General features: G+C 31.1%; 1 protein-coding gene across 3 annotated transcripts in view; it reads right to left on the bottom strand.

Annotated features, from left to right (window-relative positions):
* Positions 1 to 267: 267 nt before the first annotated feature.
* Positions 268 to 20,060, bottom strand: part of LOC100650813 (BTB/POZ domain-containing protein 6-B) — a 33,867-nt gene continuing 14,074 nt past the window's right edge. For 2 of the 3 annotated variants that reach the window (XM_048407639.1, XM_012310610.3), the window contains 5 exons: positions 9,103 to 9,338; positions 7,775 to 7,947; positions 6,424 to 6,680; positions 5,245 to 5,639; positions 268 to 3,012 (listed from right to left, as the gene is read on the bottom strand). In XM_048407639.1, the coding sequence (XP_048263596.1) occupies positions 2,791 to 3,012; positions 5,245 to 5,639; positions 6,424 to 6,680; positions 7,775 to 7,947; positions 9,103 to 9,338 (1,283 nt within the window). In that variant the 3' untranslated portion in view covers positions 268 to 2,790. Of the gene's footprint in view, positions 3,013 to 5,244; positions 5,640 to 6,423; positions 6,681 to 7,774; positions 7,948 to 9,102; positions 9,339 to 11,284; positions 11,958 to 20,060 lie in introns of those variants that run through there. The other variant, XM_003396811.4, reaches the window with a different exon arrangement.

The raw sequence follows: 20,060 nt of genomic DNA, 5'->3' as shown, positions 1-20,060 counted from the left end.
AGAAAAAATATGATTTATTAAATTTTACACATACTATAATATTAAAAAATATTGTGTCTTTTCATTCAATATTTAGATTTTCTTAACGATTTCCTTTACAAATTTATTCTAATTTATCTATGTTATATAATGTTGTATAATTTATCTATGTTATCTATGTTATATAATATATAATTCATAAACTTTATCTCCTCAAATTGGTCCATACTTTTAACCAATTTGAAATTTATCCTAATTTTTCAACTTGTTGCAAGAAAAGGACTAATATAATGGTAGTAAAGTACTTATGTTTATTTTATTTTTACTAAATTTATCATTACACTTGCAAGCTTTATTTGCAGCTTTCAATACTTCTTGTTTGGCATTCACAGAGACTTTATATAGGAAACGCATAAAATAAATTGAAAGATTTACCATGCGTATATTCGAAGAAGCAATTACGAATAGTGGTTCAAAATTAAATTAGTCGTTCCTACAACCAATTTGACGCAATCAATCCAAACAAGTAATCAAGTTGCAATATTCCATCGATTTCTAAATAATCATTAACACACAATAGACTCAGCGACACTCGTTAGAGTAACAATTGATCTTACTGTAATTTGAGTACAACGAGTCGCGGCGAATAAAATTTAACCGATCAAATAGCAACACGAAATTTAATGACTAACGTATAATGGTAACGATAGAACACACCTAAGCGGCCATTTATGACATTAGCTCGCGAAAGGTATTAGCCGGTAGTAATCGTTAAACGAATATGACAATTACTATGAAAACGACAAACATCGTTTTAATAATGTCATCTTTCTCGTGTTTTTTTATAACGACACGACATTGCCTTTATTAATAAAATTCGATGTTAACAATGGTATATTATATACAATTTAAATCTAGGCACTTGGTATAACTATAGTATTAAGAAATTAATTGACTTAATTACCAATAGACAAATATACGTTGAATGGTCACTTGTTAAAATATGGCATGTAACATCAATTTTGTGAATTAATAAAGAAATTATTTAAGCGTTCAGGTATGTATGTAAGATGTGTATATGTACATATAAAGAAAGATAAAAACAGTATTTCTAGATATTTCTGAACTTCTTCATTGTATTGTGTTTTTCAATAAAGTATCATTTCTTCTCCATTCTTCGGAACATATTTAACGCTCTCTGTAATTTATCTACTAGTGTATAATAGTCCTCTAAATCTTTTTATAAATAGTTAAGATATTTAGAATGAAAAGAATCGATATCATTCATAGAGATTAACCAAGTGTCTAGATTTGAACCGGACATGTTAAACGCACCAACTCCAAATTGATTTCCCCCTTTAAGTAAGCTCCAAAATTCTTCGTTGTTAAAGGGACAATTCGGAGTTGTTGATTTCGAACCACGTAATGATTCACTCGAAGTCAGTAATTTTAAAGGTAATGACGATCATAAAAAATGCATCGCTGTTATTGTTTATAAAAATTTGGTATAAAGCATAGAAAAATTGTTGCAAAAACGAAGCTTGCGTTATTGAACGTCGTATTTACACGGACCAGCCATGGTTCCACGCTCTAACTCACAATTTGAACACTATATACTCTGAATAGCAATTATGAACACAACGAACGTAGCCGTTAACGTATAACAGGATACAGATAATAGCGACGATGGAAAACTAAAAATGCTAAACAGGTTGACTACCATTTGTACAAAAAATATCTGGTATCTTCTATCTTTATTATTTTAGAAGATACCAGTATATGAATTAATGTAGAAGAAAAATGAGAAATTATAGCAGAAATAGTAGCTCAGCCTGTATAAAATTTTTAGTCTCCGTTATGATAAAATTACAAATACTCTTTAAACATTTTTAGAGAACTTATTTGTAAAGGGCGCGTAAAATTTTGTATCAAAGATAACAAAGGATGTTTAAAAATATATAAGATCAATCTCCTTTCAATGTTCTTTAAATTGATTGATTCTAAAATGGTACTTGCCAAAGCCATTGCTAGGAGTTTTAAGTTAGTTTCTTTCTTTGCTTTGCTTTACGTCAATTACTTTTACAATTTTGCCAAAAGGTTTATAAATACTTGTTTAAAAAATAATAATATAATTATTATTATTTTATAAGAAAGAGTAGATACAAATAATCAATAAAAATGTTCCAATGTACAAAATTCATTACAATATTTTTTCAAAATTAAAATTTACTGTGATTAGACAACAAGTAAATATCTCTATAAAAAAAATGTGAAGACAATAAAATATGTAAACTTCAAAACGATTATTTAAAATTGAAAAATATTTGAATCGTTTAAAATCCAGTTTTCTATCCACAGAAAATATCACTTCGCGAGGAGGAACGTTATATCCGAAAGTATCTATAAACTAGCGGAAAGGGACATTAACAAACGTATAATAATTAGACTTCAGCCTCTTTCAGCTTTCTTGCCATCGTATAGCATCCATTGTTTGCGAAACTAAAATAAAGTAAAAGATACTTCACGAAAACCAGAGGAAACCTGTAGAATAAACTATATTTTTCAGCAGTATGTAGCGGACGAATATCGATTAAACGCAAAACATTGTTATCCTTAGTACCTAAATCAGTATCATAACTCAGTGTCATATCATAACACTATTGAAACTTCGACAAATTTTAACGCAAAAGTTTCACGTAATGCTGCAAAGATACGAAAAACGGTAGGAAAGAAATCAGCTTTCGGTGAGAGATTCAAGAATCTGTCAATGTCATCGATTCCTCTTCGTCTTGGCCTCGTATTCAATGTCGTTCAGTCGAAAATACAGGCGAGAACTCGTACGAGACAATTACCGATTCTCGCACAGGTCTTCTGTCCCTGATTTGCACATTCCTTTCTCCTGTTCTTCCGATTGTCTTGGCATTCTTTCTTCCCTGGTTTCGATATTTTGTAACTTTGGTCCTCGCACATTCTCGTACCCATCCTTGGAGTACTGATCAGCTTAGGTAATGTTCCAGTTACGGAATTTCGGAGCTATGGACAAAGAATATAATAAACCTTTTATAATTATTATAAACACTATATTTATAATTAATTATAAATTAATTCTATGCTTGTTATATATTTTTCAATTGAATTCCAATTCCAAAGAATAGATTAAAATTACACAACAGAAAGTTTAACAGAAAGTTAGTCGAATCTTCATTTTAAATCTTATCATTGAAACTTTTATTTTACTTTTATTATTGAAAATAAAATTGTATGCATTTTTAGAAAAAATAAAACTTTCTGTGTCTATTTATTCAAATATAAATTGATTGAGATGGACCATAGATGTACCAATTTGTATTGGTTATTGTATTATATGTACCAAGATGCTTCAAAGTAAACGTGATATTTTTATGATGTGAAGTATTGTATAAAGTAGCGTTCAGACGATCAATATTATTATCGATACTATTTCCAATATTTAAAGTTCTTAACATTGTATTGACAATATATATTGATCGCCCGGAGAGTTTCTTACATATGACGACATTCAGAATCTTAAACATATTAACAATATGTAATGTTGGTCGTTTGAACGCTCCTTTATGATCGCTACGTTTGTTTATCATTTTATCGGATGATAGGAAGTGATATAAATATAACCCAAATAAATCCTGAAATTCATATCTTTGTAGATAAAATTATTAGAATTTATTGGAAATCATATTTGAATATTGCTGGCACTAATTATTATTATCCAAACTGTTTAAAAAAATGATGGTATAAATTTATGTAGAAAATATAAATCTATTTACCGTTCTTCTACGTCTCTCATATCTGCTATTATGTTTCGTATCTTCAAATTTGTTACTTATCCTATATTTTCTAATCGTCATTTTGCACTTTGCGAATAGATACGTTAATACACCAGAAAAATGAAACTTATTATCGAATATTTCGTATTTATTAAATTTTATGATACACGAAGATCTTTATTTTATCTTCTTCGACTTTTAGTTGAACATCGCACAAAGAGATAAGAAAATATTCACATAAAACCACACTTAGATGTCAGTATATTACACGAAAGATAGTCGAAAACTAAAGTGGGTGATTTGATAAATGAATATGGTATAAATGCGATTTGGGCACTGTTAAATCAATAAACCATGGTCAGATAAAAGAGTACTGTCTGATAATGATCGTGGACATCGTTTTCAGCAACGAGATAAGTACTAACGTCTGATAAAGAAGGTGTGTTTCACTTTCACCTCGAGCGATACAGTTCTTATCCAATCGCAGAAAATTAACGATATACACGTATAACGTGGAAAAACAAGCAGAAATAGTTCTATCAAGTTTGGACAAGAAATATTAATTACTTCTTATCAAACGTGATTATTACATAGATTACATCCTTAATGATCGTAAAAATAACTTACAATTGAAATAAGGTATGTATCACTGGTGGTGTAGGAAAAGGGAGTATTTTATAAAATTAAGAAATACTCGAAAATAAAAGTGACATTAAGATAATCGCAGTAAACAATTCTACTATATAAAACTTCAGTAATACAGTAATATATTATACATGTATAAATATTGACAATTTTTTAAATTCTAATTAATTTTACTTAAATCACATATTTCCTATTATATTTTACTCATTACTCTGTTTAAGTATCATATTCCATATTATAACAATAAAATTTCTTTCTAGTACCAGATATAATATGTACAATCAGTTATCGTTTAATATGTCACCAAAAATGAAACTGTTGAGATTTAAAACAGAAAAGAAGGAAAGAAGAATTTTAATCTTCTCAACAGGTACTGTTGGATCATAAATAATCAAAAATAGATTAGATCAGAGTATATAATGTTCAAATATGTAATATTACTTTATATGTGTAATATTTACTTAAACATGCTATAGACAGACAATTAAGAAGTAAAGTGTTAATTTTTGAAATTTAGAAAAGAAGGAGAAGAAGAAATGATTAATCTTCTTAAAAGATATTATCGAATCCCAAGTACTGGAAAACAGTTTGGACTAGAATAATTAATTTCTAAGTATCTAAATATGGTGAAAATAAATACCAATTATATATGTATGATCTTATTTCTATCCTTCAAAAAATCAAAACACCTTTTCCCAAAACCACTTTGATCAAAAATTGTTATCACATGAAAATGAATGCTAATGTAACCCAAACAATTATATATCGTTTGATCCAATGATATATACCAGTTCAGTGCGAAAAAGTGTGAACGTACCTTCTCTTCCTCGTGTTTTACCGTATGTCCCAAAATCCTGGCAACGATATAAGCCGACTCTTCGCTAAAAAAGATACCGCTCGCCATAGGGCCCTCGATGAACTCTCTGTCAGTCATAAGAAGATATCGAACGCTGTACCAAACATCGTCCGAGAGCGCGGCTCTCTTATTGCTAGCGGTTGGTTTGACTCCGTTTCTTCTACACTCGAACATGGCCCATCTGTCTAAAGCTTCGAACAGTATCGATTCTTTAGTCAACCTCAGGGTGTCTCGAGACACCAATTCTTTCACTTCAGTAGAGCTCAACTCTTGGAAGTATTCCTGGCAGAAAACCGTCTCCGGATTCGAGTCGATCACGTCCAAACAAGCGAGAAGAAGTCGCGTACAGACTGCGGCTAAGATTTCAACGAGGTTTTAGTTATCGAGGTTCTAATCCTGGGGGAAGGAGAAATGGTAGGAGAAATTAGTAGATGTTAGAATTGGTTAAACAGTATGCTCTCTATGGGCTAATTTTTCTCATCTTGCTGGACAACTTGAGAATTTACTAATGTTTTCTGGAATTATGTTTTGTGGTGAACTAGTGTTGTGCGCAATATATTTTAGGATGAATTGGCGTTCGCGGAATTTTTTAAGATAAGTTGATTACAAGGAGTGGCAATAGCGGTAATGTTTACTTTGTGGGTGTGATAGGTCGGTTGTGTTTTAGTAATGTGGCTTCATGGTTAATTCAATTAGTGGCACTAATGTCACTCGTTTAGCAATATACTTGATGGCATTGAAAGTTTTATTCGTGAAACCATTGTTTGAAAGATTTGTCGCCTTTTTACAAATTCTCAACATACTTATTACGGTTACCAAACTGTTAAAAAATATGACGAATTTCAGCGTTAAAAGTTGATGGTTTAATTGATTGCTCTAGTTATTTAAACAATTATTAACGTAGAATAATGAATAGAATAATAAAATATTGACTAAAGCATTATTTAACAATCGTAGAAATTTCCATACGATTCGAAATAAAAAATTTAAAGATAGTTTGAATTTTTATCGTGTTATGCCAATTGTTATTTTCACCATGTAATTTCCGTTGTAATTTTTCTCATGCGATTCGAGCGTGTTATTCGAGGAATATTAATTAAGGATTGTCCAAATTATAAAAAGGCAATTTAGCGACAATACCTATTTCAGCAGCATCATCGCCGGGAGCCGGAGGAGCTGTAGGTGAGTTGGATGACCAGTTGGGATCCCAGCTTATGTGGTTCGCGTAAAGAGCGAGGCCTTCGTAGATCTCAAGCGCGGAAATCGGGGTTAGGTTCCTTTCGAGAAACTCAACGATCAATCGTATTAATCCTGGACAAAGATACTGATGAGCCGCATGAAGTGTTGATTTAGCCATAGTCACAGTATGGAAATTGATCGTCTCGTCGAGAAGATATCTGCACAAAGATCAATGTATTTCGAGTTGGTGTGAAAGAAAACAGTTGCCTGAAGATTTGTATCGTTGAATTACAGATTTTAACCATATTTTTCAGCCGTGTTTGTTCAGATTTATACCAACTCCTCTTCTTTTATTTAATAAGAATTTTTAAAATATTAAGGTCTCCTAAACTGCCCTAATCTGTAATTAATCGTAGGCACTGTTAGGTGAGAAATTATTTTCAAATACCTTTCGCTTAGATTTGGGCTAATTTGGATCTGACAAGTTCTAAGAGAATTTTTTCCGAAATTTACATCTACTACATCTTTTCCTCGGACGTCGAGCTGTGATCATTCTTCGTTTGCAACTGACTATCAATGGGAATGTAATTAAAATAAGAATCCAAAAGTAAGCGATGGTACCAAGTATCGTCAATGTGTACAGGGACGTTGCCATAATAGCATCGCGATTCTTTCTAAAAATACTCGATTCTCTAATAAAAGGAATTCTTATTTTTACTTATAAAAGAGAGTTAGGATGTTGAACGACCAGAGATATTATCTACCAAATTCTTCTTACTACGTTTCTATGATTTTGATTAAAACGTCGTAAAGGTTATCCTTCTCTAAACCATGTTTTTATAATGATTGATTTCTCTTTGGAAGATCATCACTTTTGTCTTTAGCCCTCCCCCTCTCCCATTGTAAGTTACACAAAATAACTATGCTATGAAAGAAATGATACAGTTTTGTTATTTACTCCTACGTGTGTTTCTTCTTTTATTACGTTTATAAAGTTACAAAGAATTTCAAACAATACAAAAGAAAAAGTTGAATTTATCAATTAATTGATACAGCTAACGCTTGTTTAAACTCCAGTGTATATCTTGTAATATTATTTCGCCTAAATTCAGATGCACTTGTCCTCTATGCGCTAGATCTATTCTTTATCCTTATCGAGCAGCTAGAAAATATTCCTGTGGGAGCCTCCTTTCTGCTAGCATTACAATGCAAATCCCCGATTTATTGTAATTTAGGCGAGCTCTACTATAGTCGAACTAATCGTATCTCCACAAACTTCCAATTTTAATATAACTATCGATACTGTGTTTACCTGAGTAAATGATCGAAAGCCCTTTTGTCCACGTGTTGTAATCTCAACACAGGTGGAGGGTCGCTTGGTGTAGGTGCTAAAGGACCGAGGAGCATAGCACGGAAACATTGCGACTTCTCGGCAAGTCGTTGCCTTCCTACGCAGTATGTCCACGTGTCTCCGGGTCGACCAACCTAAATGCAATATGCACATACAGCACCAGACATTAAAAAGAAGAGAAGAAACTTTTCTCATTGTGTTTCAGGATCACGCGAACCAATATAAATTTCGTAAATAGGAGAAATGAATTTAGGAGATGCGTGATAAGCAGAATGCGTATATTTATGTGAATTCATATTTTTACGAATAGAATATAAAAGATGAAACCTGGACAGAAATTTGTTTTACCTACTAAATATCATAATATTTCATAATATTTATTACATAGTGATAAGCGTTCGATTTTTCTGACCAGTTCCGTTTCTTTCGTAATGATTTCTGCCGCTTGTTATAGTTTTCTTAACAGCGTTCTTTATCTTTCAGATACGATAAATCTTTTATTTGGGAAATGTGAAATTTCTGTGTTAAATTCTCATATCCGATTCTCTATTCAAATCAAAGAACGAGAAGATTAAGTGTTTAGCAGAAATCGTGACTTTGTAGATCTTTTAAATTATTGTGTAGTGTATATGATTCAATGGAAGTGTGGTGCAAATGATAAAATTTTGTAATACGAGAAAAATGTATGAAATTTTACGATATGAGGCTTTAGATGTTTTCAAACAATAAAACAGGTTATTATACACGCATATACACATTAAACAGCCAGAAAATTTTTAGATACAAAATTCTGTACAATTTTAATATAGACAAAATCCTTTAGATAAAGGTATAATACTTACGCCACGCGTAATCTGTTTCTCGAATGTAACGTAATTTCTAAAAGGAATAGAAAATAGAATCTTAAACAAGCTATAACGTTATAGAAATCATTTAGTGCAACAGTTATCGAATTAACTTCTTCGATACCCTTTTTTCTACTGATTGACAAACATCAACGGATAGTATCGTACACGCGTAAACAAAATGTCTTTTTTTTCTGTTTAAAGCCGATATAAGGAAAATGTATTACACTGAGGTTACCGCAGTTTATGCAATTCAAATCAAAATGCCATTTGATAGACGATTAGAAAAGTAGATCGATAAAATGTTGATAAAAGGATACGTAAGCGTAGAAAATGTGAATACGCCGCTATTCATACGTCATTCAATTCACACAATTCATGAAACCGTGAAAGGTATGGGGAACTTTTTCCTTTTATTCTTTTTTTTTTTTTTATTTTTTTTACCTCAAGAATCACCATGTTACGAATCGAAGATTCCGTCGATCCGTTTTCCTCGGTCCCGATAAGAGGAACTTGAGCCATGTCTTCCGTCGAGTTTCGAAGGATCGTATGTTCTTTCAACGAATCCCAGGCGATTACGGGTAGGATTATGATCCTGGAGTAGATTCGAGTCCTAACACCCTCCTGAATCTTTTGTCGTGTCCTTTCAGACTCGGTGCGAGCGCATCGTGAGCTGTCGTCTGCAACAAAACACACAAGAAACTCGATACTCCAGGGGTCAGGTTGCAAAACCTCAATTAAAATTTCTAATTTCCTTGTTTTGAAATATTTGAAAGTATAGCAGGGAATTACGTTGCGAAGATTATATCGGTAGTAAAGTACAATTGGTCTTTAGATGTTCTTTTAATACAAAGCAAGCTATGACTTTGTTCGACTAATGTTTATTCTTTGTTAGGAAAATGTTGCGTAACATTTTTTAAAACTAGTACAGCATTGTTATTTAAAGTAGTAATCTTTCAATTGTTTTTCGAAAATAAAAAATGTGTTATAGAATTTATGTACATTAAATATTGTGTAATTTTAGTATTTATTTTATAGATATTTCGTTCAGGACTCTAATTAAATCTTATCGTTAAATTTATTATTTATTCTTTGCCAGTTTGGATCAACGTCTTTTTATGCAACATTATAAGATAATAGTAATGTAATATATAGTATGCAGTATATTATAAATACTATATAGTATATAATTGTAATATTGTGTCGTGCAGTTAAATATTATAAAACTAGATATCAAACAGTTTAATTTTATACACGCTATTATTTCTTTAACCATCGGAAATACGAACAATCATCTTTTGGATTTTTATTTATAGAAATTTCAACAGCGATATATATATATTTTTTAAATGATATTACGTATTTCTATTATTACTGCCTATTATTTACACGTTTAAAGACGCGTGAGTGCGGAGTGTGTATTTAAACAATAACAATTAGAGTACAATTCCAACATAAATTCATAGACGTAACATTTTACGACAGCAAACCGTGGCATAGAAATTTCGAAATATTACGAGTTTTCAAGTTTTTCCTTCTTAATTTTATTCAATTCGGGATGCAAAAGCTACAATTTTGTCAAGGTGCGAATTTCAATAAAACGATAATATGCGATAAACAGATAATAGTTATATTTATTTTTACGATATCTTCGATGAATCGTTTTTTCGGATATCACATATTTCGCGAAATAGGCCAAGAATCAATGAGTGCTATTTTTATTTTTTCACGCTTTTATCGAGCAGCTCGATGATGTTTTGCTATGTAGACAGGAAAAAATCCAGCAATATCTAAACCGTACAAGAGTTTGGCAACGTTCACCATAGATAGCATTTTCTGTTTGATTACCTCTTGATTCTTTTTCATTGAGACAATGAACAGTACTTATATTGCCGATTGAAATAGCGAGGAAGAAAATTATATCCTATGATGTATAAAAATGAAAAATCAAGTTCTCAACAATGCTTAAGTGATTTTCATATTACACGTTTAAAAATGAGAATTGGCGAAGCATAAAAAGAAGGATATGCGAAATTTGTTACATTTTAAGTAAAGAAGAGTTACATTATGCTGTGAGTTTGGTAGCCTGCTATGTCGAAAGCTGCCAAAACGTTTCTTTTACGCGTGTTCTTCATACGTTAGACGAAATTATCTCTTTAGACGCAATATTTTGTCTCAGAGCCAGAAGAGCATCCTGTTCTTATCATGAAAGTGCAATGTGGCAAACAAATTCATGAACCGATAATGTCTTTACATGAAATTTCTACTGTACGAGATTTGTGCCGTTAAATTTCTCTGTAATAGACATTATAATTATACCAATTGGCTTAGCGACAGGATTTCTTAATATTAATTCATTACGATTTAATATTGTTGGAAACAAACGTGAAAACTAAGTTAAGTAACTTTTTGCGATAGTGAAGATACGTTTACGATGTTAACTTTCTACGTATCTATTGACCGCAATTCTTATATTTTAGTTCTTCGTGAAAAGAAGCGTTGCTTAGGAACAATTGGTGCCTATTTATCGATGTAACAAGCATAGAATTTTGATGGCCGAGTAACCCAAAGATAAAAATTCTATGTTACATTCGTTAAAGGAGCGTCAGAAAAATGTGCCTCTTACCATCGTTGCATACGACTGTCATGTTGATGACGCTGTTCACAAAGTTGTTTTCTTTTGTCAGGGTCAATTTTTAAGAATGTAAGGAGCAACTCTTAAAAAGTATTAACACTCAACAACTATTCTTCACTGTTTACTTTATGAAATTACGTTATCCTTTACTGTTTGTCTCAATAATTTTACCAATGGAATTTATCGTCAGAAATAACGATAAAAGGAAAAATATTGTCGAAGTATTTAAATAACGAGCTCGTTCGATAAAAAATATTACTTTCACCACACTATTTATCTATTTATTTTATATTGCTTTTATATTTGAACGATACTGCGGGAAAAACACACGCTGTATGAAATTCCTGCTTTTCACTATTTTTACTCTCCGATCCACTAATCGTCTATTATCCGCGTGTTATGCTATCCAAACGAAAGAAATTTCTCAATTAACGCAACGAATCTCTGAAATTCCAAAAATCCTATACCTTCACGATAAAAACAATATTCGATTACGATTCATATTTTCACGCATCTTCACACAAGGAACCACCAAACAAACTTTCTTCGAAGAAACTTCACTGTCACGCTTTTATCTTTTAAGTTAAGATCTGTTTTCTTGTTCTACCGACAAATCGATGCGATCGAAACAGAGTGGACACGGCAACCCTTTCAGAGCGAACAACCTCGCTCGACTGACAGATCGATCAGACTCGTGCGGCTGCAATGAATGAGTCAGTGTACGGGGGGGATTCGTTTTAAAATGCAAATGTATGCGGTTACGTTTTATCGACTGCAACGACAATTACTTATAAACAACGGATAAAGGTCTCAGGCACCCTGGAATGTCTCGAGTCTGTGACACCGTCTTATCGATACGTCGAACATAGAAAAGAAAGCCGATTGGTTTGCTTCGTACCGTTGCAAACGATGCTACTGCTATGGGAATTTTATTTGGCTTGCGAGATAACTGGACCATGGATTTTCATGTGTTTAGAGGAAATGTGGAAGTGCAGAAAGGCATAGATATGCAGATCATATGCAAAAATTATACCAGATATTCAGAGTACAGCGCTTATAATGCTCAATGGATGAAATAAATTTCTATTCGGATTCCCTTTGCTCGATTAACTCTTTGCACTCCGAATTTTATTTCAATTTCGTTAGCAGCAGCTCCCAACGCTTTTAAGTGTTTTATTTGAAATTTACTTTAACTAAAAAATAAAGCAATTTAAATAAATAAAGGAAGAAACAAATTCACTTAAATACCAGTTTTATTCACACTATTGTTATATTTTGTAATTTTTAAGTGCATGATATATCTTGAAACAATCTTCAGGATGTAATCCTGGTTTTCTTTCACAAAAAAGGCGGGACTCGACAAAGGAGCTCCTGAGATAAAAACCTGACATAGGAGTGCAAAGGGTTAATCTTGCCAAAATACGAATTTGCATAAAAAGTAACTAATAACAAGCTAAGTAGATTCGAACTTTTAATTCTTTCTCTATGACGTCGGAGATACGACACTGAAGGTAGTTTTGAAAGCTGCAGATGAGGATAGTTTTTATTTATAGATATGTAAATATTTTTTTATAATTATTCGTATATTGTGATAACTATTTTTATGATATAAAACGAATCTTTTACGTTTTTAGCAAATAATTTTGGTCGATATCTGTGGCCGAATAAAGAGATGTTCTTATGATCTTGAAGGAAATGAAGTTTGAGAAATTTTTTTATAAGTAATTAAAAAATGAAAAGTTTGGATTTTCCCGGATGATGTTGATGTAATTTCTAGTGTTACTTTTCAATATTTTTAAAAGCAAAAAAATTACAAAATTGATCGCCATTCCCAAAGATTGGGACATTTGAAATAAAAAATCATTTTTATATCTTTACCAAATACAAATACATCTTATTTCTTTTTCATATAATTTCATAAGTATTGTATATTCGTGTAATTATTTTGGGTTGATTGCGTTATATAAATTTCTCGTGAATACTTTTTCGTGAATAAATAGTTGCCATTAGCTAAGATACTATCACTGATAGAAAGTATCTCATGAACAGACTCGTGGAATGCATTTTTATTGTGTCTTAAAGAAACACTTTATCGATACTTCGAAGCACTGAAAACTGCTTTAGTCAGCAATTTGATGCATACATTTATACTATACTTATATTGCCATAGAACTCACAAGTTATAAATTGACAAATTTATTTACAAATTATAGTTAAAAATTATTTACTATCTAAGTTTTACATTGTTCAATATTTATCGTCGTACTCGTCTACTTACAATTATCGATTAAAACGTAAAAAAAGTGATTCAGTCAACAATATTAGTTTTGATATTATAGAATTTGCAACTGAAGAAAGTGCTGGGCGAAATATTTACGATTTAACAGTGATACGTTTGGTTTAAAAAATAACGCGTTCATATTATTTCAGTATTATAGTATTTTCAGTAGGAAATATTTCCATGCCATTTTTTATCGCTTTCTTTTTACATATTTCGTTAAAAAGGAAAGAATAAAATACACAGTATTACCAAAAATACAATCGGATTATTGTTCAATTTTGACATGGTCAGAGGTCTCACTACACTTTTATGTTCCATTCCGTTCCATTTTTTCTTCTCTCATTTTTCCCTTTCTTTTGTTGTATGTCGAACAAAACACGATTGACAGAAATCTTAAGGCGGTGTTAATATAGTTTTGCATTTGAAACGGATAATTAGCACGCGTTAATTGATTGCAATTCCCGAGACGTGCACGAGTAATTTCATTTTGAAGGCCGGCACCAAGGTTACACCATAGTTATACAAGTAGAATGAAACTTGGAGGACGATACTAATTTATCTACAAAATGACTTTTTACGATTTTGACTTCTATTTGAATAAAATACTATTTTGGTTAATTATAATCAGAATTATTAAATACAATCTATAAATCAGAGTGATATTGATATTAATATTTATTTTTCTTATTAATTGATAAAGGAAAGGAACTTATTAAAAATGAAATATAGGAATTCACATTTTGATTGCAATTAAAAGATAGTTAGATTTGTCATGTATTAAAGAAAATTACCATTCTTCGTGTCGTGAAAAAGATCTCTGTCCATTTCAATGTCATTGTCATGTCAATTTTTCTTCGTAATAATCATAATGATGAAAGATAAAGAAGCTTGAGACACGAGAGATTCACGAAGAATTCAGATAGTGTGCGAACGCTTGTAAAATTCTTCGTTGCTTGTGAATCACGGTTTCGTTAAAATTAGAGCTAGCAGAGGCAAGAACCCAGAGGGACGTTGGCCACCGGGGTCAAATAATTTTAGTAAAAATCTGTCTTGCCCCAAAAATATCATTCACATGGCGGTAAGCCTAACCTTGAGAATCCGGGCGCCAATGAACCCTTAAATTATTCAGGCTAATCTTAATTCGAGAGCATAAACACACAGCTATGATAGCGTGTTTCTTTCTGAATTAAAACAATAGAGATATTATATTACTAAAAATTTTATCATTATTTTCTTTTCTTTTTGTAATTTCAAAATATGTCCGAAGAAATAATTTATTATTTATTTATTTACTTGATATAAATTACATAGAATGATATATTTATGAATAATTTTAGACGTGTTTATCGATTATAAAATATGATTCTAAAAAGATTTTAAACAATGGAAGGAGAAATACGTATGTATACGTATTGGATAGAAACTACTTGTATCAGATTATGTATACACGTTCCGCTGCAACCGATGTACACGTAGTGAATTTGTTGAATAAAATTTTGCGCAACAACGCTGTTGAATCTAACACGATCCATGTGTAAACGGATAATTAAGCTAAACGAGCTCCAACGCGACCTTTTAATTCAATTGAGATTAATTTCTTTGTTTCATACGCGTCTATATTACCATAAGATACACGAATGTAGTGCAAAATTAATTGTGTCGAAAATAACGTGGCAAAATTATGTAAAATGGACAATTTGTTTTTCGATTCTCACTTACATTATTTGCATAACAGTAACTATATGAAATATGAAAAAAATTATAGTATTTTATAATTATAATCCTTATAAGTTATAAGTTCCTGTATGATTTGATATACTGAGCAAATAATATAATTATAATAGTTATAATTAATATGCGAATATATCCGATAAATTATAATTTTTATAAATTATAAATTCACTATTTTCTAATCGTTTCAAACTATGCGTCAGATGATATAGTATCGAGTAAGTGTTAGAGACGGGTGTAAAAAGAAAAATCTCAGTTCATGTTTCTAATCCGATGCACGTATTAATTTCTCACGGTTGCATTAACTAGATTCACGCATGTCGATCAGCATATATTGTGAATAATAATGAGTACTGTCTGTGTTTTCAAAGACGTAATTCATTTTTATATCGGTCGTATGTATCACCTTCTGCGACTATCGATTCCACCACTTCATTGATGTTGACTCGTCGACAATATAATTACTTGCGATATTATACGCGCGTGCATTAATCGGTCGTATCATTTATATTCGTGTTAGTTTTAACCAAAGAATAAACGTATTCAATTTTAGAGAAGAAGTTGTGAACTATTTAAAAATTACATTTAATTTATTCCAATATATCTGCTTAATATATTTTATTAGATTAAATAATTGTATATTTCATATCCAAAGCGACATTGAATTTTTCCTGTTATGATTTATATGTATTTCATAACTTTCCCATTTATTTTAATTAGTAATATACAAAACAAAAAAAGAAGATAAAATTTATTTGGAATTAAAAGCTTTTAAATATGGTATTCAACATTTTCTATTAGAAAGAGACTGTCCGAAATAAACGTATATAGTTTCAATAATCATGAAATTTATTTTGATGATATTGTTTATACATCTACCGTTGTAGTATCGTCACTCGAATGATCAGTCAATAATAGATATAACAGTCAATAATAGCGATTGAGACTCCACTGATAATATTTGCTCAATTAAGAAGAAATGTAAACTTATCACTTCTCATAATGAAAAGAATAATTGAACTACTTAAGTTGAAAATATAGAAGGAAGCGACTTCTAAAATACTTGATAATTCTTTGATAATAGAATTCACACTTCTCATAATGAAAAGAATAATTGAACTACTTAAGTTGAAAATATAAAAGGAAGCAACTTCTAAAATACTTGATAATTCTTTGATAATAGAATTAATTTAATGAGACAATTCTAAATAATAAATTTCTTAAGTATAGACAAATATTTTGGAAGGTTCACTCGTCTAATAAATCTTTATGTCAGCATAAGGAAATAATTTTTCTTATTATTAATATATCTTTCTTATGAAATACACATTTTTGTATACCCTCTTTTTTTTCCTAGATACCAGCGAAAAAAGGAAGCGAATAATCAAACCTGAAATTCATGCTGGCTAATTATGAATCTGAGGCGAAAAAGCAGAACCGTAAATATAATTAATGTGGTGTTTTACAAGAAATATTTCGACATTTCTCTTCGTAGGCGTATGCAACGAATGTGGCCTCGAAGTCTGCGGTATACAATATACATATTGTCTCTCGTTATTACGTGTCCTATACTCTCGTCGAGCGATCTATCACAGTAAATGACAAAAAGTGGTGCGTGAATTTGTATGATAAAAACCATACGTTGCAACATCTCGTATGGCGAACAGAATGGCAGAAAAAATGGTAAAAAGTAGATGGAATAATTGGACTCTGAAAGAAGAAAACAACCTGAAACGTGCAAATGCTGACTATTGTTATTTGGAGGTAAAAGTTCCTGATTTTGTGACTGCAAAAAGGGCTTGTTTCTTACTTCAGAAATGTTTTACAAGCATCATGAGCTAACAAAAGAAATGTCATATGTTGTTTAGTCATATGAAATCAAAAATTTATATCTACGTATCTCTGATAAAAAAAATATGTAATAGACGTGATACTATAGAATATTTAAGTATAATTAATAAAATAAACATTTTTCATCCATAAAATTTCTTGTCTATAGAAAGGCATATTACACTATTCAGTTATCAAACGAACAAGAGCCATACGTCATGTTAGAAAAATTAACATATTTTCTTCTGTATAATGCAATAAAATATAATTTTGAACAGAATACCCATGAACTTTTAATATTTCTGACAAATTATTTCTTGTTATATAAAATATGTAAAACTTACAAAAAGAATATTTCTAGTAGCATTAAACATTAGAAATGAATGCTATAATATTCATAAATATTGTATATTGCATATTTTATTCCAAGTAGATTTAGCGAATGGGGATATTAAAAAGAGGAAAATGGACTTCATGTTGGATTTTTATTTCAAATTTTTGTCGCCTATTTACTCTTCCTCTGCTATCTCGTTCTGTCAATGACCGTTCAGTTACAAAGAGAAAAAGAAGCATGTCGCAATTTTTATAGCTATAATTGCCATAGTTTCCTTGAATTCTGGCCTGGTTTTCAGATCAAAAGATCGTTCAATAAGTGTTTCTCGTATTTACGCTAATCAGGATATCAAACGTTTTGAAAAAACTTTATTTTTAAAATGGAATTCGATTTTACTTTCGTCAAAATTTACATATTAATACTTACACGGATATCGATACTATAGGAAAAATATGAATTTTGTTTCAAACATAATTTGCAATTAAATATCTTCTTATTATTTGTTTATAATATCTTTTACTTATTTTCATCGAACAATATCATGGGTAATCGTGCGTTACAACATAGTTTTTCGTTCTATTATGTTTCTAACATTTGCAGAAAGTAAGAATAAAAAAGTAACGATGACAGTACGTAGGTACGTAGCTTTAAAACAAAATGCCAATGTCAATCATGGTCGCGACACATATTTACAAGTTTACAGAGAAAATTAGCGACAACGAACGATAAATCCGACGAAGAGTAGTTAGAGTAATAGTCTATTTACTTATGTAACATCATGTGGAACAATAAGAGGTGAATCTTCGATATTATCTTGAAATTTATCGTAATAAGGAATAGAATGAGATGAAATAATCTTTTAGTGATGTAATGTTATTGAAGAATTTCTTGTATCCATTGAAATTCACGTGTTATTTTAGTTTAATGTCATCATAGTTGAAAAATATAATTTCGATCTAAACATTATCGATGTTTAGAAGAAATAGAAAATAAGAAATACAAGAAAGAGTAATACAATATTTATAATGAAATATTTTTTGAGCTTAAAGAAAGAAAAATTGTAATGAAATAATATTGATGTTGATAATAGATGCTGATATTAATAGCAATATTAGGAACAAAAAATATCAGAACAAAATATTTTGCATTGATTAAGATCCTATTATTTATATTAGATTTCTAAATTAATTGTATATTTTCGTTAAAACAGTTACACTGAATATCGAGTAATTTCGAGGTATAAAGTAATAAAACTTAAATTTCGACTTCTGTCTAAAAAAGGTGCATCTTTACTAAAAAAGAAAAAGACAAAACTTCCAGAAACGTATCTTTTATTAAAGGGTTTGTACTGAAAGAAGGACAATGAAATCAAACGTGGGAATTTTCGATATATAATCTTTTTAAAGAGGAGAATACGTCGACTTTGTCATTCACAATTGAATCAATTAGATCAAAAGTACTCGAAGGGCTTTAATTGATTTTCGCCCGCATACAATTCCCTTTCCTTACGTCCAGAGGCAATCTATGACCCACATAACACTGCAGAAATTAACGATCGCAAATACATTCTAATTTTGCCTAATTGCCGTCAACTCCTATTACTATTCAATCCTAGTATCGATAATTATTACACGACAAAGACGCGTCACGTTTATAACAAAGCTTAATTTCAATTTCAATCTTAGCTTCGATTCTTCGACAAAAATCAGTAAATACAAACTTCCCATACTTTTGCATCTGACAGAGTGTTACGACAGTGAAAAGCCAAGCTTTATTTAACTCTCCAACGTTCTTTGAGTCGCACTCGATTCGAATCTTCTACCTTTAATAAGCCGAAGTTTCCGGGAAAAATAACATGATTCTTACTGCTATTTAATTTTCTGCTACGCATCCTGTGAGAATATTATATGTCCTTTTGTTCGTTAAAACAAGAACGCGATTTAGATATAAAAATTTAAAGATCGCAACAGGATTAAGTAATCGTTAAAAAAAATTGCAAAGTTAGGGGTCAACATTTTCCTTTTGCGCTTAACGAAAGAAAAACGGCGCGTCTTTAACTCGAAAGGTGTGCTTACAGAAGGTTAAAAAGAACTTGAAGGGGAAAAAACCTAACGACAGGTATTTAGTTCTAGAAACATAAAAATTCTCGTTGAAGAGTGGGAAGAAATAATAAAAATTCCAAGCTGTTCATTGGTTCCGGACGTTCCAGTGTATCAACACGAAAAAGTGGAACTTAACAATGAATTATACTATGATCTCGAGTGTCACGCAGCTTTCGGGATCACCTTTTTGTGTGTGCTCATTCGTCACGCTCTACTAGCGTCGATGGTAAAAGCCGAACGCGATGACAGTATCGCATGAAAGCGAAAAATGTAGGTAAGAAACGAAGAAAAGGATGAATGGAAAAAAACGGCGCGGCGGATCGAAATAAGAACGTGCGAGTGGTCGACTCGTAGAGCCTTGAAACCATAATCAACGTCTCGTACGCAGAATGGTTTTCGTCAAGACTTGGGGATCGCGCTTTAGTTGTACACGCGTCACTTCCTTTTTTTAACGTGAAAAAAGAGACGGAAGTTTATACGTGGTATTCG

Source organism: Bombus terrestris, chromosome 7 (assembly GCF_910591885.1).
Source record: "Bombus terrestris chromosome 7, iyBomTerr1.2, whole genome shotgun sequence".
NCBI lineage: Eukaryota > Metazoa > Arthropoda > Insecta > Hymenoptera > Apidae > Bombus > Bombus terrestris.
The sequence above is the reverse complement of the archived record's forward strand: the minus strand, read 5'-3'. Positions and strand labels throughout refer to the sequence as shown.